Source organism: Neomonachus schauinslandi, chromosome 11 (genome assembly GCF_002201575.2).
Source record: "Neomonachus schauinslandi chromosome 11, ASM220157v2, whole genome shotgun sequence".
In the NCBI taxonomy this organism is placed as follows: Eukaryota; Metazoa; Chordata; class Mammalia; order Carnivora; family Phocidae; genus Neomonachus; species Neomonachus schauinslandi.
The window spans coordinates 13780553-13800726 of NC_058413.1; the positions used below are offsets into that span (position 1 = coordinate 13780553).

The 20174-nt window shown below is 35.3% G+C and overlaps 1 protein-coding gene across 1 annotated transcript; it reads left to right on the top strand.

Annotated features, from left to right (window-relative positions):
• Positions 1 to 14282: 14282 nt before the first annotated feature.
• LOC110576102 (olfactory receptor 4P4-like) lies at positions 14283 to 15215 on the top strand. The gene has a single exon (XM_021685196.1). It carries the CDS (start codon positions 14283 to 14285, stop codon positions 15213 to 15215), a length of 933 nt encoding a protein of 310 aa, XP_021540871.1.
• The last annotated feature ends 4959 nt before the right edge of the window (positions 15216 to 20174 follow it).

Sequence of the window (20174 nt, forward strand, 5' to 3'; positions counted from 1 at the left end):
ATTACAAATGATATATTACAACATATAATTCTTATTGTTATTAAAATTTAATTTGTGTTTATAAAGACAGATAATATCATGATCCAGAAAAACTGAAAAATACTCCTTAGTGATAAAGGTCAGTGAATAATAATAAATGTGGTTAAAGATAAAGAACTGAGTATTTCTACTTAGCTGAACTAAGTCTCAGGACAGTTAAATTTACACATGTGTTTGTCTCCTGCAAAATTATTGGAACACATTATTTTCTTTCTAAAGGAAAATAAAATAAGAATGAATCAACTCACCTGAGTGCAGAATAATTTGGCTTATTCATTTACTGACACTTCTTTGCTGTGATTAAAGGACTCCAGGAAACTTCCTGCTGAGAATTCAACTTAAAAAAAAAAAAAAACAGTAACAAACCTGAAAAAATAGTAAAAGACTTCTACAGTATATTATAGTGAATATTTCAGGGAAATGATTTTTTCCTCTAATCTATTAAAAAATAAACTCAGAGATGACAGAGAGAAAGGGAGACCAAAAAGCTGAATCCTAATACCAAACTTATCCTACATATATGCCACCAAGACCTTAGGGATGTCAACCCTCGAGAATATCACTGATATTGCCTTGGAGGGCACAAACACAGCAATTAGATCAAGTAATGTCCCATGTGATATTTTGGTCATATATGATTTCTTCTGAAGACTGGAGAGACATTTCATCATGAACTTTAATATATTGGTTATTTGTTTATTTATTTTTAATTTTTTTTTAAAGTATGTTCCACGCTCAGCATGGAGCCCAACATGGGGCTTGAACTCACAACACTGAGATCAAACACTTAACCGAGTCACCCAGGTGCCCCTCCATTGGTCTTTTAAAAATGTTGAACCAGATGATATGTCCTGAAATACCTGTAAAATACAGAAATGTACAAAAGTCAGCTGCTGTGCAATAATCCAGATATAAATACACTTAATCTTTGTTGTATTTGTGGATTTCCCTCTCCATAAGGTTATATATTTATCAGTGTGTATCTGGATATAAAATGTATACAATAAGTATCATATTATATAGTTATATTGTTTATTATCCTTTTAAAAATTTAACATTATATTGTGAGCTTCATTTTCTATGAAAACCACTGATTTTCTTAAACAGTTTGCATCACTCTTCCAAATGTGACCACAGTATTTTCAATGTTTACATTTATTACTGAAACTGAAAAAAAGCTATTACTCTATTTTTCATTTTATAATTTGGGTTTATGGAAAGAATAATATATCTATTATTTAAGATGCTGCCGTGTCTTAACATATAAACATCTCAATCTCATACAGTCAAAATAGTGTTTCTTTTTCTTACAAGTGAAACAAATATACTATCCACTAGATGGCAGGATAATACCATAATTTAAATCAAGACACTCAAATCTCTGTATTAATTGCTTTAAAGAGAGTAGGAGAAACAAATAGAAAACATGTTCATAGCTTGAATATACCTTGAAGATTGTTCATTCCACATACCTTACTTTCAGAGATAAAGGAATAAATGTTCAAAGATCGTAAATCACTTGACCACATTCAAGCACTGACTCACATTTATCCTTATTTTCCCATTTATTAATTTTGAGCGAGAAGTAATGTGTGTTGGCTTTTGATCACTTACACAATCACAGAGTTTGGGGAATAAAGAATGTTAACAGTTTATTGCAATTTACTTGTAATGAGTAAATACACAAATCAAAAGGATATTAATAATATATAAGGATTTTATTATAAAGATAAAAATCCTTATGAAAATACAAACCTTCCTAAAAACAAAAAGCAAATAAAACAAACTAAATGGTGAAAAAACATTTATCTATTTATATATACACGAGTGTCATGTCCACATATGCATGTATATGATGTAAAATATCAAGTCTGACATTATTACAGAATGGAAACAGAACACATTGATAGATTTAATGACAAAGTTAAATCCAACACTGTTCTATATACCAGAGAAACTCATAAGCAAAGAGATTCAGCAAAGTTAAAATTAAGGAATAAATTAGTGATTTCTAAATTAGTTTCTTTGTTCTCACAGAGAATATTCTGACTGATTTGAGTCCTTTGAAATTTGTTGTTGTTTGCTTTATAATCCAGCAAATGTTCACTTGTGATAAATTTTCTATGTGCACTGAGAAACACATGTGTTCTATTTTTGTTGGGAGTCATATTCTATAAAAGTTAACTAAATCAAATATGCAAATTATGTCATTTAGAACTTCCATATCATTAGACATCATATTGCTGTTTATTCGTTAATTGAAAAAAAAATGTAAAATCCCACACAATGATGAAGGGCTTATCTATTTCTTCTAGCTCTGGATTTTTTTTTCTTTACTTATTTTGAAGACCTATTGCTGAGTGCATGGAAACTCAATTGTAATCTCTTCTTATTAGGTAAATCCTTATATCATTGTGAAATAATCCTCTATCTTCAGTAATTTTATTTTACTTAAAATCTATAATGTCTTATATTATTATAACTGCATGAGCTTTCTTTAGACAGTTTGCTTTGTATACATTTTTACAATATCTAAAATAGATGAACACATGCAAAATTTACCAGAAAATTTACCTAGGTATATAACCAACAGAAATATATTTATGTTCACCAAACAATATGGCACGATTCTTCATAATGTCATTATTTATAATACTTCTAAAACTTAGAAAGCCATCAACATTTTTATGGATAAAATTTGGGGTATATTTATTCAGTGAGTACTATACAGCAAAGAGAATAAAGGAATTTGCAAACAACAAGATGAGTAAATGTTATAAACAATGCTGATCGAAGCCAGATACAAAAAATTTTTTAAAAAATTAAAAAGACATGTTCGGTATAGTTTCATTTATATAAAGTTAAAAAAAGTAAAATATTGGTATTAAAAATTTGAATTTTATTTTGGTGAAAGGAAGGCTAATGAATGAAAAAAAGTTCAAGTTTTTTTTTTTTTCTTCCGAGTTTTGTTAACGTCCTGCTTTTTGATCTCTATGTTGGTTACAGATGTGTGGTCATTTTGTTAAAATTCTTGCTACCAAGAATTTTAGCTTCTCTGTAGCCTTTTCTCTGTGCATGAACAGGATGCTTGAGCCTGCAGAGTTCCCAAGCACTGGAATAGGAAAACCAGTTACTGTCAGTGAGCCCGGGAGCGGGCTCTCAGCTGGGATCACCATAAACCTCCAACGGTGTCATGATTGGGTGATAGCTCCCTGTGTGGGAGCTCTGCAAAAGGCAGAAATTTGGTGACCCTCCACCTTCCCCAGGGAGGATCATGCAGGCATGCACCACAGAAACCTGCAGAGTTTGGCACACACAAAATTGAAGGCTTATCCCTGAGGGTTTACTAAAGAGAGGGGACCAGGATTGTTTCAGAACCAGGGCTGGAGATCAGGGTGTGGCCATTTTTTTTTTTTTTCATCCTCTAAAGAGGTGCAGAAAGACTTCAGGAAACAAAAGCCACATAGAGCAACCAGAAGCAGCCTACCTTGAGCCTGGGCCCCTGGCAAGGAGCAGTACAACTCTGCCCAGGCAAAGAGTCCTGAAAAACAGTGCAGAAGGCCCCTCACCCAGAAGACCAGCTGAAACAACAGGTGAATACTGTTTATGGAGTATACAGGACCACAAAACTCCAGTGCTAGGGGAAAGTAATATATAGAATTCGAGGGTTTTTTTCTCATGATTCATTTACCTTTCAGTTCAAAATTTTCCTTTTCTTTTTTCTTTTTTCCTTTTCAACTAGTTTCTTGTTTTATCGACTCTTTGTCTTTGTCTTTTTTTAACTCTCATTTTTTGCATTTACAATTTGTAGATATATTCTACATTTTTGGCTTCCTTTTACTGTGTTCATTTTTTTTTTGTATATATATATATATATATATACATATAAGTTTGGCTTTCTTTACAGTTTTGGGACTTAGTGTCTTCTAACAAACAAACCAAAACACACCCAGGACCAAGTGGATCACCCTGTTTTGTCCACCTGGGAAATTATATTCTCTCCCTTCACTTTTTTTTTCTTTTCTTTTTTAGTTTCCAACTTCTTCAAATTTATCTAGTGTGTTTCACTTGGGTTGATATTTTTGATTTTGTTCCCTCATTCATCCATTCTTCTTGAGCAAAATGACTATAAGAAGGAATTCACAACAAAAGAACCAGAGATAATACTCTCTGCCACAGATCTAATTAATATGTATATAAATAAAATATCAGAGCTGGAATTCAGGATAAAAATTAAAAAGTTACTAGCTGGGCTTGAAAAAGGCAGAAAAGATACTAGAGAATCTCTTAGTGCAGAAATACAATCTAATCAGGCCAAAATTAAAAATGCTCTAATTGAGATGCAGTCTAAATTGGATGCTCTAAAAGCCAGAATAAATGAGGCAGAAGAGAAAGTAAGTGACAAAGAAAATAAGTTGATGGAAAGGAAGGAAGCTGAGGAAAAGAGAGAAAAACAAATAATGGACCATGAGGGGAGACTTTGAGAAATCAGCAATACCATAAAGTTAAACAGTATTAGAATTATTGGGGTCTCTGAGGAAGAAGAAAGAGTGAAACAGAAGGACAGAGGTATATTTGAACAAATCATAGCTGAGAACTTCCCTAATCTAGGGACGGAAACAGGCATTCAAGTCCAAGATGTAGAGAGGATCCCTGATATAAAATAGTGAAGCTTGCAAATTTCAGAGATAAAGAGAAAATCCTGAAAGCAGCTTGAGACAAGAGGTTCTTAACTTACATAGGTATAAACATTAGGCTGGCAGCAGACCTATCCACAGAGACCTGGCAGGCCAGAAAGGGCTAGCATGACATATTCAGGGTGCTAAATGAAAAAAACATGCAGCCAAGAATACTTTATCCAGCAAGGGTGTCACTCAGAATGGAAGGAGAGATAAAGAACTTCCAGGAAAAACAGAAACTAAAAGAATTTGTGATCACTAAACTAGCCCTGCAAGAAATATTAAAGGGGACCCTGTAAGTGAAGAGAGAGCCCAAAAGTAACATAGACCAGAAAGAAATAGAGACAATCTACAGAAACAGGGACTTTATAAGTAATATAATGGCACTAAATTCATATTTTTCAATAGTTACTCTGAATGTAAATGGGCCAAATACTCCAATCAAAAGACACAAGGTATCAGATTGGATAAAAGAAGCAAGACCCATCCATATGTGGTCTACAAGAGACTCATTTTAGACCCCAAAACACCCCAGATTGAAAGTGAGGGAGTGGAGAATGATTTATCATGCTAATGGATATCAAGAAAGCTGAGGTAGCAATCCTCATATTAGACAAATTAGATTTTTTTTTAAAGATTTATTTATTTATTTGAGAGAGTGAGAATGAGAGAGAGTACATGAGAGGGGGGAGGGTCAGAGGGAGAAGCAGGCTCCTCGCTGAGCAGGGAGCCCGATGCGGGACTCGATCCCGGGACTCCAGGATCATGACCTGAGCCGAAGGCAGTCGCTTAACCAACTGAGCCACCCAGGCGCCCCTAGACAAATTAGATTTTAAACCAAAGACTGTAGTAAGGGATGAAGAGGGACACTATAACATACTTAAAGGGTCTATCCAACAAGAAGATCTAATAATTATAAATATTTATGCTTCTAACTTGGGAGCAACCAACTATATAAACCAATTAATACAAAATTAAAGAGACACTTGATAATAATACAATAATAGTAAGGGACTTCAACACTCCACTCACAGCAATGGACAGATCATCTAAGCACTAACAATGTGACTGAAGAAAGAGAAATTAAGGAATCAATTCCATTTACAATAGCACCAAAAACCGTAAGGTACTTAGGAATAAACCTAACCAAAGAGATAAATGATCTATACTCTAAATATTACAGAACACTTATAAAAGAAATTTAGAAAGACATAAAGAGTTGGAAAAACATCCCATGCTCATGGAGTGGAAGAATAAATATTGTTAAAATGTCTATGCTACCCAGAGCAATCTACATATTCAATTCCAAGCCCTACCCAATTACCATCAACATTTTTCACAGAGCTGGAAAAAATAATCCAAAAATTTGTATGGAACCAGAAAAGACCCTGAATATCAAGAGGAATGTTGACAAAGAAAACCAAAGCTGGGAGAGTCACAGTGTCAGACTGCAAGTTATATCCAAAGCTATAATTAGCAAGACAGGATGGTACTGGCACAAAAACAGACACATAGATCAATGGAACAGAATAAAGAAACCATTAATGGACCCTCAACTTTACGGTCAACTAATCTTAGACAAAGCAGGAAAGAATATCCAATGGAAAAAGGACAGTCTCTTCAATAAATGGTGCCGGGAAAATTGGACAGTCACATGTAGAAGAAGGAAACTGGACCGTTTTGTTACACCATACACCGAGATAAACTCAAAATGGATGAAAGACCTAAATGTGAGACAGGAATCTCAAAGTCCTAGAGAAGAACACAGGCACCAACCTCTGTGACCATGGCCGCAGCAACTTCTTGCTAGACGTGTCTCCAAAGGCAAAGGAAACAAAAGGAAAAAATGAACTATTGGGACTTCATCAAGATAAAAAGCTTCTTCACAGCAAAGGAAACAGTCAACAGAACTAAAAGGCAACCTACAGAATGGGAGAAGATATTTGGAAATGACATATCAGATAAAGGGTTACTATCCAAGATCTATGAAGAACTTCTCAAATTCAACACCCAAAAAAACAAATAATCCAGTCAAGAAATGGGTAGAAGACATGAACAGACATTTCTCCAAAGAAGACGTACAAATGATCAACAGACACATGAAAAAATGCTCCACATCACTTGGCATCAGGGATATACAAATCAAAAGCACAATGAGATACCACCTCACATCAGTCAGAATGGCTAAAATTAACAAGACACAAAACAACAAATGTTGGAGAGGATGTGGAGAAAGGGGAATCCTGTTTCACTGTTGGTGGGAATGTAAGCTGGTACAGCCACTCTGGAAAACACTATGGAGGTTACTCAAGAAGTTAAAAATAGAGCTACCTTATGACCCAGCAATGGCACTACTGGGTATTTACCCCAAAGATACAAATGTAGTGATCTGAAGGGGCACCTGCACCCCAATGTTCATAGCAGCAATAAATATCCACAATAGCCAAACTGTGGAAAGAACTGGGATGTCCACTGACAGATGAATGAATAATGAAGATGTGATATATATAATCAATGGAATATTACTCAGCCATAAGAAAGGATGGATACTTACCATTTACATGGACGTGGATGGAACTGGAGGGTATTATGCTAAGTGAAATAAGTCAATCAGAGAAAGACAATTATATGGTTTCACTCATATGTGGAATATAAGAAACAACACAGAGGATCGTAGGGGAAGGGAGGGAAAATTGATTGGGAAGTCATCACAGAGGGAGAAAAACCATGAGAGACTCTTAACTCTAGGAAACAACCTGAGGGTTGCTGGAGGGGAGTTTGGTGGGGGGATGGGTAATTGGATGATGGGCATTAAGGAAGGCATGCGATGTGATGATCACTGGGTGTTATATGCAACTGATGAATAACGGAACTTTACATCTGAAACTAATGATGTACTATATGTTGGCTCATTGAATTTAAACAAACAAACAAGCAAACAGTAGGTAAAGGTCTTGAGTAGAGATTTCTCCAAAGAAGATGTATAAATGGGGGGAAAAAACACGTGAAATGGGGTTCACTGTCATTATTTACTAGAGGAATGCAGATCAAAACCACAACGAGAAAAACCATTCCACACTCACTAAGATGGCAATAGTAATAATAATGATAATAATATTATCATTGGCTGAAGACGTCTAGAATTTGGAACACTTGTACAGTGCTGGTGTAAATTTAACTGGTGCAACCACCATAGAGTAGAGTTTGTTGGTTTCTCAAAATGCTCTAAGTAAAATTATCATATAACACTACTAGTTATATGCTTAACATAATTAAAATTAGGGACTCAAATAGATATCTGTATATCAATGTTCATGGCATCATTATTCACAATAGGCAAAAGGTGGAGACAATCCAAGTGTCCACCCACAGATAATGGATAACAAAATGTGCTATATGCATACAAGGGATTACTATTCTTCCATAAAAAGGAAGGAAATTCTGACACAGGCTACAACAAGGATAAACTGAAAATATCACGCTAAGTGAAATAAGCCCTACGTAAATGGACAAATATTGTATGATTCCACTTATATAAAATATCTAGATGAGTCAAATTCATAGAAACAAGTAGACCAGAGGATACCAGGGGCAGAGGGAAGGATGATGGGTACATAGTTTCCATTTGAGATGATGAAAAAAATTCTGGAAATATACTGTGGGGATCATTACACAACACTGTAAATGTAATAATGCTCCTGGATTACACACTGAAAGTTGTTGAACTGCCAAATTTCATCTGTAAACAAATTTGAGGAATATGGCCTATGGCTCTTGAGAAAATTACATCAGAGAAGATATGGTTACTAAGAAATCAATTATAAGTCAAAAATAAAGCACACACACACACACACACACACAAAGACTTGGGAATATCTTCTGTTCCAGGGGTGAGGTGTATAAGGGGATTGCTTGGATGAATTTTTGACAAAAAAATCAACAGCCAAGGAAGGACCTTGAAAAGGAAAGGACAAAAAATTGTGGTAGCTTATTAAAAAATTTTATTAGGCGTGCATGGTGGCTCAGTTGGTTAAGCATCTGTCCTTGGCTCAGGTCATGATCTCGGGGTCCTGGGAGCATTGGGCTCTCTGCTTAGTAGGAAGTCTGCTTCTCCCTCCCCCTCTGACCCTCTCCCCACATGTGCTTGCTTACTCTCTCTTTCTTTTTCTCAAGTGAGTAATAGTATCTTAAGAAATAAATAAATAGTTTTTATTAGACAATACGAGATGCCTGCTGGAATATTCAGCATCCTCTGCAAACTGTAAATCAAGTCAACATTAATGTTTTCCTTTTATCTACTACCCAGAGTTTTCTTCTCTTTCTAATTTTTTCTGAAGTGACAGTATTATTACCTTTGTTTCAGGTCATCAGAATTTCTGTATAACTATTCCCATATTAAATGGAATCTGAGCTGGTCTTAGTTTCCATATACAAACAAGAGAAATTTGCCTTGATAAATAAAATTATTTTTAGGTCTTGGAATAAAGTTAAAACATTTTTAAACATTAAAAAAAAAAGTTCAGCTTCACATTGGTCCAATTATCCCAATGGGGATTTCTAACCTCACAAATATACTGCAATAAATTTCTGCAAGTTAGGTATCTCCCAGGTAAAGCTGTTTGGGAATCAGATAAGAACCATGTATTGTCTTTGTTTTCATGTCCCCCAGAGAATGCCATAGTAGTGCTATTTGAGGAGTGATAAAGAATAGTTGCCAACATGAATGCTGTAGATATCAGTTTCTTCCTCTACTGAGTATTAAAATATAACTGGGAAGACTCTTGAATTTGCTTTAGAAGAAAACTGGACACCTTACCTTAGAGAGCAGGTAAGTTGTAGCTTCAGGATTCTTCGGAACAGTCTACAAAATGAAATTCATTAAGACACATTCAATGACTTTATTACTTGATTCTGAGTGTGGTAGTTTTGAATCATTGCATGTACCTTAGATGTAAGCCAAATATCTGGTGACTTGGACACAGTTAAGTTTTATTCAACCAACCCATAATTACTCACTGTCCTTAGATCAGTAAGAAATATTATTTTAGAATTTATTGTTAAAATATCAATTTAATGATTATTTATGCCTTGACTGATGTTTATTTGAAAACTTTAGCCATAATTTGTATACAATAAGCTATTGAAACTATTGCTTCTTCTACCTGGTATTACAGAACATCTCTTGTGGTTACATACTTTTTATACGATCCATATATGATAATTTATCCTTTCTGTGTCAATTGCATAAAGGAATTCAAAACATCACAGTGCTAAATGTCTTGTTTTTTGATGACTTGAGATAATTTTAGGGGAAATAAAACAGAAAGTTAGTGATTTGTATTTTGGTGAAGGATACAGAGAAAATCTGAAAAGGAAAACTCAAGAAATACAGACTATATCAAGTGACCATTCCTACTTCTTGTTAATCGTCTATGTCATATTTGTAGTTTGTGTTTTTCAGTTTTGTATTTAAACACCACCTATTCTGATTCTGCCAAATCTGGGCTATCTGTTAAAATAGGAAATTAATAAAGATGATCTTTATGTGCCTCCAGGATGGGTGAAAGAGTGGAGAATAAAGCACAGCCAGGTTTATATCTGTGCATTTTGGGGACCACCAAGGGAGGAACCACCACTTTTGGGGAAAGTGACATGAGTATTAACATAAAAGACTACACTCAAGAGTGTCATCTCTACAGTAAGCCAATGGACTAAGTAAGGAATGAGGGACTGTTACAGGGATGAGATTTATGTGACTACCAAATAAATTTTACTAACAAACAGGTACTGGTAGAAATCAAAAGGACCTTTCTAAATGGCTACCTCTGCATCTCTATCATTCAAAGTAAATTTGATTATAAACATTCTGTATTTTTATATCTCTTCAATATAAGAAAAAATATAATGATAATGATATATAATTAAAATGAACTTCCATTCCATTCTTTTAAACATTGAAAGTGAATTATTCATTAATTTGGTAAATGCATACTCATTACTTAAAATGATCAAACTATAATGTGTGGCTATAGAGAGGAAAGAAATGGAATAAATATTTTAATACATGCTGGGGCCAACTGTCATCTAGTTGATTAAATTATGAATGTATTATCTTATTCATTGAATTCCTCACAATTAATGATTTAATTATCCAGTCACAGTCTTACTATGGAAGAACCAGATAACTATCTTACTAAATAAGAACTTCAGTGAAGCAGAGGTGACTTCAGCCTTTTGCCCATCAAGCACAATACCTGGCACATAGTAAGCATGAATTCATTCATTCATTCATTAGACTTTTTCCAAATTGACAGGAGATCAAATTTATTTTTCTTACTTGATAGATTAAAAAGTGAGGTTCAGAAAGTTCACATAATTTGTCCAAAAATCAGACACCCAACAGATTCAACACAGATCTAAAAGGCATAAACTTTTATTTTGTTTTGTTTTGTTTTTCCATTGGGTCCATTTACATACTGGCACTAACACTCACCGAGATTCCTTTAGAGAGAGAGGCCAAAGCATTTAACAATCAGACAAAAATATGCAATATGAAACAAAGTCGTTAGTTCAAAGTAGGAAAGATTTGGAATATCGGAATGTGAGTAGCATGGTGGGCTGCGGGAGTCTGTAAAATCTCTCTGGAAATAAGAGCAGCTGAATTGACTCTGACAGGATTGAACAGGGCCTGACTGGGCATGGTAAAGGTCCGTTACTGGAGGAGTTCCAGAGAATACTTAAGTTTAAGCCTATAGGCACTGCCGGAGATTTCTGTGTACCAGAGCACAAAAGGAAACCGTGTTTAGGGAGTTTAAAGTAGCAAGCTATGAAGGATCCGGGGAAAGGGATCCTCTTTTGGGGAGAAAGGCCATTTTATTGTGATTGTGCATTTAACTCTGTTGACCTTAAAGGAGATAGGGACAGCAACCTGAAGCTGTAGTTGAAATTTATTGTGAGGTGTTTGGAAGAAAGGCACTGGGCCATCAGTAGCCATAGCTGCTGACTCCTAACTGAGGTCAGAATCACGGATAGGTCAGTCCCAGAAGAAGTCTCGTTAAGGATCTAGTTTAACACCCACAGATCACTTAGGATTAAACTGAATACATGAAAGGAATGCAGCATATTAAAATCATCCAGTTAAGAAGTAATAGAGCCAGATGATGTCTTGCTCTATTTTACAAACAGCCCAGTGTTTTAAGGGATATCTACTGATACACTGATGTTATTATCTATGCTTTAAAAATAGGAAATGAATCTTGTCTTGTATAGGAGTCATCCCTTCTTCGCTTTCTATAGAAATACTTGAAAATAGGGGAAATAATACTTTCAAGTGATTGAGGAACACAGATTATAGGTTTTGAATCATGTATTATGTAGATTTTGTATTTCTAAAAGTAAATTAAATAATAGGCCTTTCCACATTTTTCCCCCATCTTTTTAACAAGGTGCATTGGGGGCATTCATATAATTATACTTTTTTTTTTTTTAAAGATTTTTATTTATTTGACAGAGAGAGATACAGCGAGAGAGCGAACACAAGCAGGGGGAGTGGAGAGGGAGAAGCAGGCCTCCGGCCAAGCAGGGAGCCCCATGCGGGGCTCGATCCCAGGACCCTGAGATCATGACCTGAGCCGAAGGCAGACGCTTAACGACTGAGCCACCCAGGCGCCCCATATAATTATACTTTTTAAAAGAATAGTGTAGTTTGTCTGAAATATCTGAGTATTTGCTAAAACAAACTAATCTGCATTTTTAAAAGCCTTGTTTATTTTCCTGATAATCCCTAATCATTCTATGGATTTTCCATTTTGGGTCTGAAAGCATACTCTTAATAAAATTGCCCTTGCACCATACTTTTCAAATGTGATTTAATCTGTTCCCTGACAAAAAGTTCCCTGCAGATTAGATCTAGCAGAATTTTAGAGTGCCATTAAGGGATAAAATCGAGGAAAACTTAAGTTAATTGATCACCTCATGCAGCAAGTTAATCGTGAAGTAAAATTAGACTGTAATTAAAACTTTAACTTGCAGTTCCTTTCCCTAAATCACAAGAATAGAATTTTTGGGAGAAGTTATACTAGAGCACTAAATTCTTTTAAGTTGTTGGGAATGATTTTAAAAGCCTAATATGTAATTGTCAATTGAGTGAGATGGCTTATTTGACCACTATCAATATTCCTTCTTCATTTTATGGAGCAAAGGATACCAAAATATCAATTTGTGACAATTGATATTAACTCTCATACACTGGATAGATTTATATCTTTTTCTTTTCAAAACCCTACTTTAGGAAATTTATGTACATAAATTTGAATGGTAACTCCACTGAAAGGCAAAAGGGGAAGGGACATGTTATAGTTTTGAAAATCAATTGTAAATATATTGGTGCTGAAGTTATGAATAATTAACACAAAATGTTTTAAATACTAAGGTTCAGTGTTCTGTGTAGCCAAAGCAGAGAATTGATGGTATAATTTAGCGGGAAGTTGAACGCTTATTTCTCAAAAATTCTTCCTTAGTCTATCGATGACATTTGAAAGTCTACCAAAAGAAAGGAATTTCTCTGTCCTGAGGTTTGACAGATGTTACCAAAATGACATTAATAGAACTGGTTGTACATTACTTTGTTGCAGTGAGAGGGAAGTAAATTCAATGGGAATGAAGGAGGAAAGAGATGTTAAGACTGGCAATGTCTAAGTGAAAGGAGCACACACTTTCAGGATGGGTGGTTAGGAAAAAGTGAACAATTTATGTACATCAATTAAAAAGAAGCCAATTTATGCAAGCAAGTAGGGCATCACAGGGAGACTCTAAAATCCAAGCTCTACCTATTACCATTATCCTCAAATGCCTTGATGAATGTCAAAGGCATTTGTTTTGAAAAATAGAGATATTCATACTTCTCTTGTTATCCATTTATTGACTATGAAATATAATGCATCCTTCATTTGTAAATTAGATATATTTACAAATTAAGCACAAGAGAAATATAACTGATTATACCCATGTATAAATACTTCACAGTTCTAAATACATTGGTTGGTTTTTCTATTTATTCTCTTTCCACATGGGACATAGGGCAGGAAATTTCTCACATATAACATTATCCACCTATTATATGACATAAATTTGCATTTTTGTGTTTTTTCTCTCAATGTTTCATTTGTGTGTCTATTTTCTCAGTAATAAAGAATGAGAACAGCAAGGATATTTTTCTTTCTCAAAAATACCATTTTTGTAATTTTATTGAGGCATATTATCCAGTGATGTTTTATAATACATGTTAAGAATGATTACATAAATATACTGTATTTTACAATGTTACTATTCATCTCGGGCACCTAAGATGTTTATCACTAATTAATATTTTCAAGAAAGGGACAAAAAGACCTGCAGAAAAGCCTTCACTGATAAAATTTAGATTTCTATTTTCTTCAACCTTTGAACGCTTTCCATTATAATCTGCCCCTTACCAACGAAAGATAGCGTCTCTTCATATTTAAATATATATCATAAGAATTCATAATTTATCTAATTTCAGGTAGCTACAAACTGCTCTGGATCATGCAAAATAGGAATAACATCACAGAATTTATTCTCTTAGGACTTTCTCAGAAAAAGGAAATAGAAATCTTCTGCTTTTTACTGTTCTTACTTTGTTACATTGCAATTTTGATTGGAAACCTGCTTGTCATAATTTCTATCACCTGCAGTCAACTTATTAATCACCCAATGTATTTCTTCCTGAGCTTCCTATCCCTGGCAGACGTTTGCTACACCACCACTGTGACCCCCAAGTTAATCATTGACTTGCTGGAAGAAAAGAAGGTCATTTCCTACAATGGCTGCATGACACAGCTCTTTACCATGCACTTCTTTGGGGGGATTGAGGTCTTCATCCTCACTGGGATGGCCTATGACCGCTATGTGGCCATCTGCAAGCCCCTGCACTACACCCTCATCATGAGCAGGTGGAAGTGCGATGCCATGATTGCAGCTTCCTGTTTTGGTGAGTTCCTACATTCCTTTGGTCAGTTTCTCCTCACCATTGTTTTACCCTACTGTGGCCCCAATGAAATAGATCACTTCTTCTGTGATGTGTATCCTTTGCTGAAGCTGGCCTGCACAGATACAAGCAGAATCGGTCTCCTAGTCGTTGCCAGTTCAGGACTGATGGGTCTGGTGACTTTTGTGGTCTTGCTGGTATCATATGCTGTGATCCTATATACTGTCAGGTCCTACTCTGCAGAGAGTCGTCACAAAGCTCTTTCCACATGCAGTTCCCACATCACTGTGGTGGTTCTCTTTTTTGCTCCTTTACTCTTTATTTATATTCGACCAGCAACTACATTACCAGAAGACAAAGTGTTTGCTCTTTTTTATACTGTCATTGCCCCCATGCTCAACCCTCTCATGTACACATTAAGAAATATGGAGATGAAGAATGCCATAAGGAAATTTTGGTGTCATGTCATGGGAAGTAAGGACATAAATTGAAACGCATCCCTGATTTTCACCACAGAGTTTGTTGAATACATGACTTCTCTACTCTGAAACCTTTAAAATGCATAATGCTTGTCTCTGTGTCTTGTATGTAGCTGCGTGTGTAGCCCCAAATATGAGCAAAAGATTAGGATTCCCCAGATTTCTCTCTGCTGAGCTTTCTTTTCTAGTTTTCTTATTTATATAACCTCTGCCCCGTTGATCCTTTGTCTGTGCAACTAACTTAGATATTTATCAGCAGACTACCCAAGGCAGTGTGCTACACAAATTAACCCTGCAAACCTACATAGCTCATTTTTAGGCATGGCTACATTCAATGAAGCCAATTCTAGCCACCAAACAATGCTAAAAAAAATAATTCTGAACTTTTACTTTCATCTATTAAAGAATATCCTAACATACCTAATTCAAGTGCCACAACATATTTCTCAAAAAATTCTCCTTCTATTCTGATCATTTTGTAGCCAGTGGTATTCTGGAGCATCTCTCATGCTGAACACCAGCACTTCATCCCAAGCCGCATATTAAAACCTTCTCTTCTGCTTTAAGGCACGTGCTCTCCTAGCTCTCTTCATATATAAACTAACTGCACCTCTCTGGCTAATTCTAGCACCTTTCTGTGCAGATGTGGGGTATAAGGATGGAAAAAGTTGGGGACCACTCACATATTAATGTCACATGCCTGTTCCCGGTGAACTTACATTTTTCTCAGAATGGGCAAGTGGAAAATATCACTTAAACTCAGTGGTATGCTTTTTTAGCACTGTAAAAATTAAAGACAGGTTTTGTTTTGGTTTGGTTTGGGTTTGGTTTTAATGGTAATTGAAAGTCACCCTGAAGAAAATTAAAATTTGCTCCAAATCAGTAACAGCTAGGATTAAAATCAGGCCATTGGATAATTAATTAGAACTGAGGAGAAACTCAAAAGTTGTTTAGAAACTTTTTCAGACATGAAATGCTTGCAGAAGTATTTGTTTCAGGCTGATATAGAAGACATACTAAATAAAGATGGGTTATTATTTATTGTTGAGGCTTTCCTAAAATGGGTGGAGAACATAAAGAGAAAAATAACAGAGTACTGTGACTCAGTTTAAAATAAGCAACAAATGGAAGTGAAAATATCACATGCTAAAAATTCTTGAAAAATACACCGACATACTTTCTTAGTTGTTCTTTGTCTAATTCTCAACAGCTATACCAGAGCTCCTAAGAGAGTGATGTGGGGGAAAAAAAGAAATGATGTGGGATACAGAGGCAGAAGAAAAAATATTAAACTTCCTTACTACCCACAGCCCATTTACAAGTCCTTGAAACACGCTGAGTGACATTCCTTGAGGCACTCAGCTGCCTTGATGTTAATACCTTGCTAAGGACAAAAGGCAATCTTAACCCAACCCCAGGACCCTGTAAGTCCACTTTAGCATATAAAAATTCCTTTGGAAACTTTCTTTATCTCTACCCACCAAGATCCGTGTTTTGGCAATCATCCTGCAAGCATATGACCCATCTATATACATCTGAAGGGTCTCATGACTAAGGGTTTACTAAATAGTAATAAAAGACCTTTCCTAACGATAGCAAGCCCCCTCAGGATCCTGGAAACCTTGTTTCCAAAATACCTGGAAGGCTTACGCTATCCCTAACACCTCCCCAACTTGAAAGCATATAATGTGCTGCTCCTCATGACCCCATTGCAGCTCTCTCCGCCCACAGGTCCTGTCCCTGTGCTTTAATAAAACCACCTTTTTGCACCAAAGATGTCTCAAGAATTATTTCTTGGACATCAGCTCTGGACCTCACCAACATTCAAAACTATATCAGAAGGGCGTGAAGAGGTACATTCCAGAGAACAGCAACAGAGCCAAAATATGAAAGATCACTTTCTGGTACAATAAGCAGAGTCTCTGGCAAGAAGACCAGCAAAACCTTGAACTTTGACGTTATTTCAGAAGCTCTGTCTTCCAGGCCAGCCTGACTTGTATTATTGAAAAATAAAACTTCTCATCTTCTCAAGAACATGTTTTTGTCATCACTTCATTGATTCTCCTGCCTTTCTCTTCAAGAGCAATTATTCTCTTTCCAGTGGGATCATTGATATCTGCATAAAACTGTAGGGAAAAATGATGAGATCCTTTGCAATTTAGTGAAAGTTCTTAGCTCTTCCATTCATATTATCCACTTTTCATTGTCTTTGACCAGAATATTTTACAATGCTATAGATACAGAAGTTAACTCATAGAAAATAATAGGAATGCTTGTCCATAGAAATGCAAATTATGTCCAATGAAATGCAATTGATGGGAACCTTGCGGATATTTTGCTAGTTTTGCATCCACTTATAAATTCATTTCAGCCTTCTTTACCAGACTATAAATGTGTGGAACATGTTGTCTGAACCAGTGGTAACATCTTACTGGTTTCTGCATTCAGTACTGAGTTAAATAAAACCTTTGAGGTGTTTGTTCATTATTTGTATAAAAATCATGATTTTATCCTCTTTCAAATTTGTTCTTTAACAAAATAAACTTTCTTTCATCTAAAATAAAACAGGGGCACCTGGGTGGCTCAGTCAGTTAAGCATCTGCCTTCAGCTCAGTTCATGATCTCAGGGTCCTTGGATTGAGCTCCAATATGAGCCCCATGTTTGGCTCCCTGCTCAGCGGGGAGTCTGCTTCTTTCTCTCCCTCTCCCTCTGCACCTAACTCCATTTTTGCTATTTCTCTCTCTCTCTCAAATAAATAAATAAAATCCTTACAAAAAAAGAAAAGAAAATTACATTTACATGTTAATTCAAGAAATTGCTGTTTTTATAATATCATCTCCTGATCTAAATCTTTGAGATATGATTCTGTCAGTGTTTATTTTATGGCTTTAATTAAGGTTATATGATTTTCTTCCTATTGATCCACAGCTTCTCTTAGTAAAATATATATATAAATAACTTGTTTTCTTAATTGTAAATAGAACCTCTTACTTCCCTTTCTATGTTTTATTCCTAGATTAAATACAATCTATTTTTTTGGTGTATACATATCTTATATCTAACTACCTTACCAATTTTCTTATTAATTCTAGATATTTTTACCATTTTTTTCATTTCATAGAATTACAATCTACCCCATTTTATAGATGAAAAAGCTGTCTCATGGAATCTGAGTGTTTTTCTTACTAAATTAATAGCAAAAAATCTATCTCTAATTCTCAGTCCAGGGCATGCTTCACCAAATCATTGCAGCCGTTGGTTGATTTAAAGAAAGTCACATATGAGATAAACTGTTTCTAGCCTGAGAGCATATGATTATAATTTTATAAGATGCATTATTCATTTCTGGAGCATATAAACATAGTAAAAAGTTCACCAGGAAAATTTCAGCTTGAAAGGAACAGACTACATGCTAAATTGGGAAACAGAAGGAGTTTTAACACTACAACACCTGCTAGTTAGGACATTGAGATAAATTAAGGAAAGGGAGAATTTAATGCTATCGTCAAGGAACTGAGGAGGACATTAGAGGGTAAAAAAGTTCATTGAAGGAAGTAGATATTGAAGAAAATAGAACAACATGGTAAAGGTAAAGTACTTGTAAGAAACACCTCAATATTGAAGAGTTTTAAAATATTTTACTATGATGTAAAATCCCTTTATTACTTTAAGCCTATAGGAAAGTCTCCCAGAACCAGTAGAACAGTTGGTGTTTGAAACCAGGCATTCTGGATTTAGGGACCCCCACACCTCCCAACACACCTATTGCTTATGTAAGGTACATAATAATATTTCTAATAAAGAAATTGAGATATACTATAAGAATTATAAGTTTTCCAGTTATTACATTCAAAAAACAAATATATTAAAGACATTCCCACTAAAGATAACTTTCTTGAAATGAGGAATCAAACCTGAAAATTAAAAATCTGAGCATGCAGATGTCTTAAAATATTGCTGAAATTTAAAAAGAAACTATAAAAATAGATGCATTCATAGACATCTGCTGCTTAAAACAATTTCAATAATAATTGAAAAGATCTAACAAGCTTTCAGCAGACAATAAAGACAAAGTATATTTTTTTAAAGTTAATTAAATCATGTAATTGCAGTTTTAGAATGAATCTAAAGACAGGATATTTTAGGTATAAAAAAGATGAGAAAACACAAGTGTCTTGTAGAATTACTTAAACACTAATTCAAGGGACAAGTAGCATTATCTGTATAACATAAAAAAGTCAAAGACTTACTATTTAATAGTTTCCATAAATTAAAAGAAAAAAGACTAACAGCACCCTGTTCTTTGCTTTTGAATATGCTGCTTGTAATCATACATTTGTTTGCTCTGTTTATTACCTGACCCTCTAGTCTCTAGCCTCACTGAAGGCAGAGACTATTTCTTTTCTACCACCATATGCATTCTCTACACTGAATTTTATCCAACTGACACTTTTTATTTTATTTTTTAGATGATTTTTTTATTGGGCACCCGGGTGGCTCAGTCAGTTAAGTGTCTGCCTTTGGCTCAGGTCATGATTTCAGGGTCCTGGGATTGAGTGCTGGGATGGGCTCCCAGCTCAGCAGGGAGTCGCTTCTCCCTCTACCCCTGCCCCCTGCTCATGATCTCTCTCTCTCTCACGCTCTCTTTCTTTCAAATAAATAAATAAAATCTTTAAAAAATTATTCCTTATTTTAGAGAGAGAGAGAAAGAGAGATGGGGAGAGTGGGGGAGGAGCGGAGGAAGAGAGAGTCCCAAACAGACTCCACACAGATCGGGGAGCCCCACTTGGGGCTTGATCCCATGACCCTGAGACCACAACCCTAGCAGAAACCAAGAACCAACTGGAGACTCAACTGACTGCACCACCCAGGCACCCCAATTGACCCTTTTTAGGTGTACATGAAAGTAAATATTTTTTAAATTAAGGAATTGATACCATTTTATCTATGGTAATATTTTTCTGTACAAT

Excerpts from the sequence above, each read along its gene's own strand:
- LOC110576102 (XM_021685196.1), top strand. The coding sequence starts at position 14,283 with ATGCAAAATAGGAATAACATCACAGAATTTATTCTCTTAGGACTTTCT.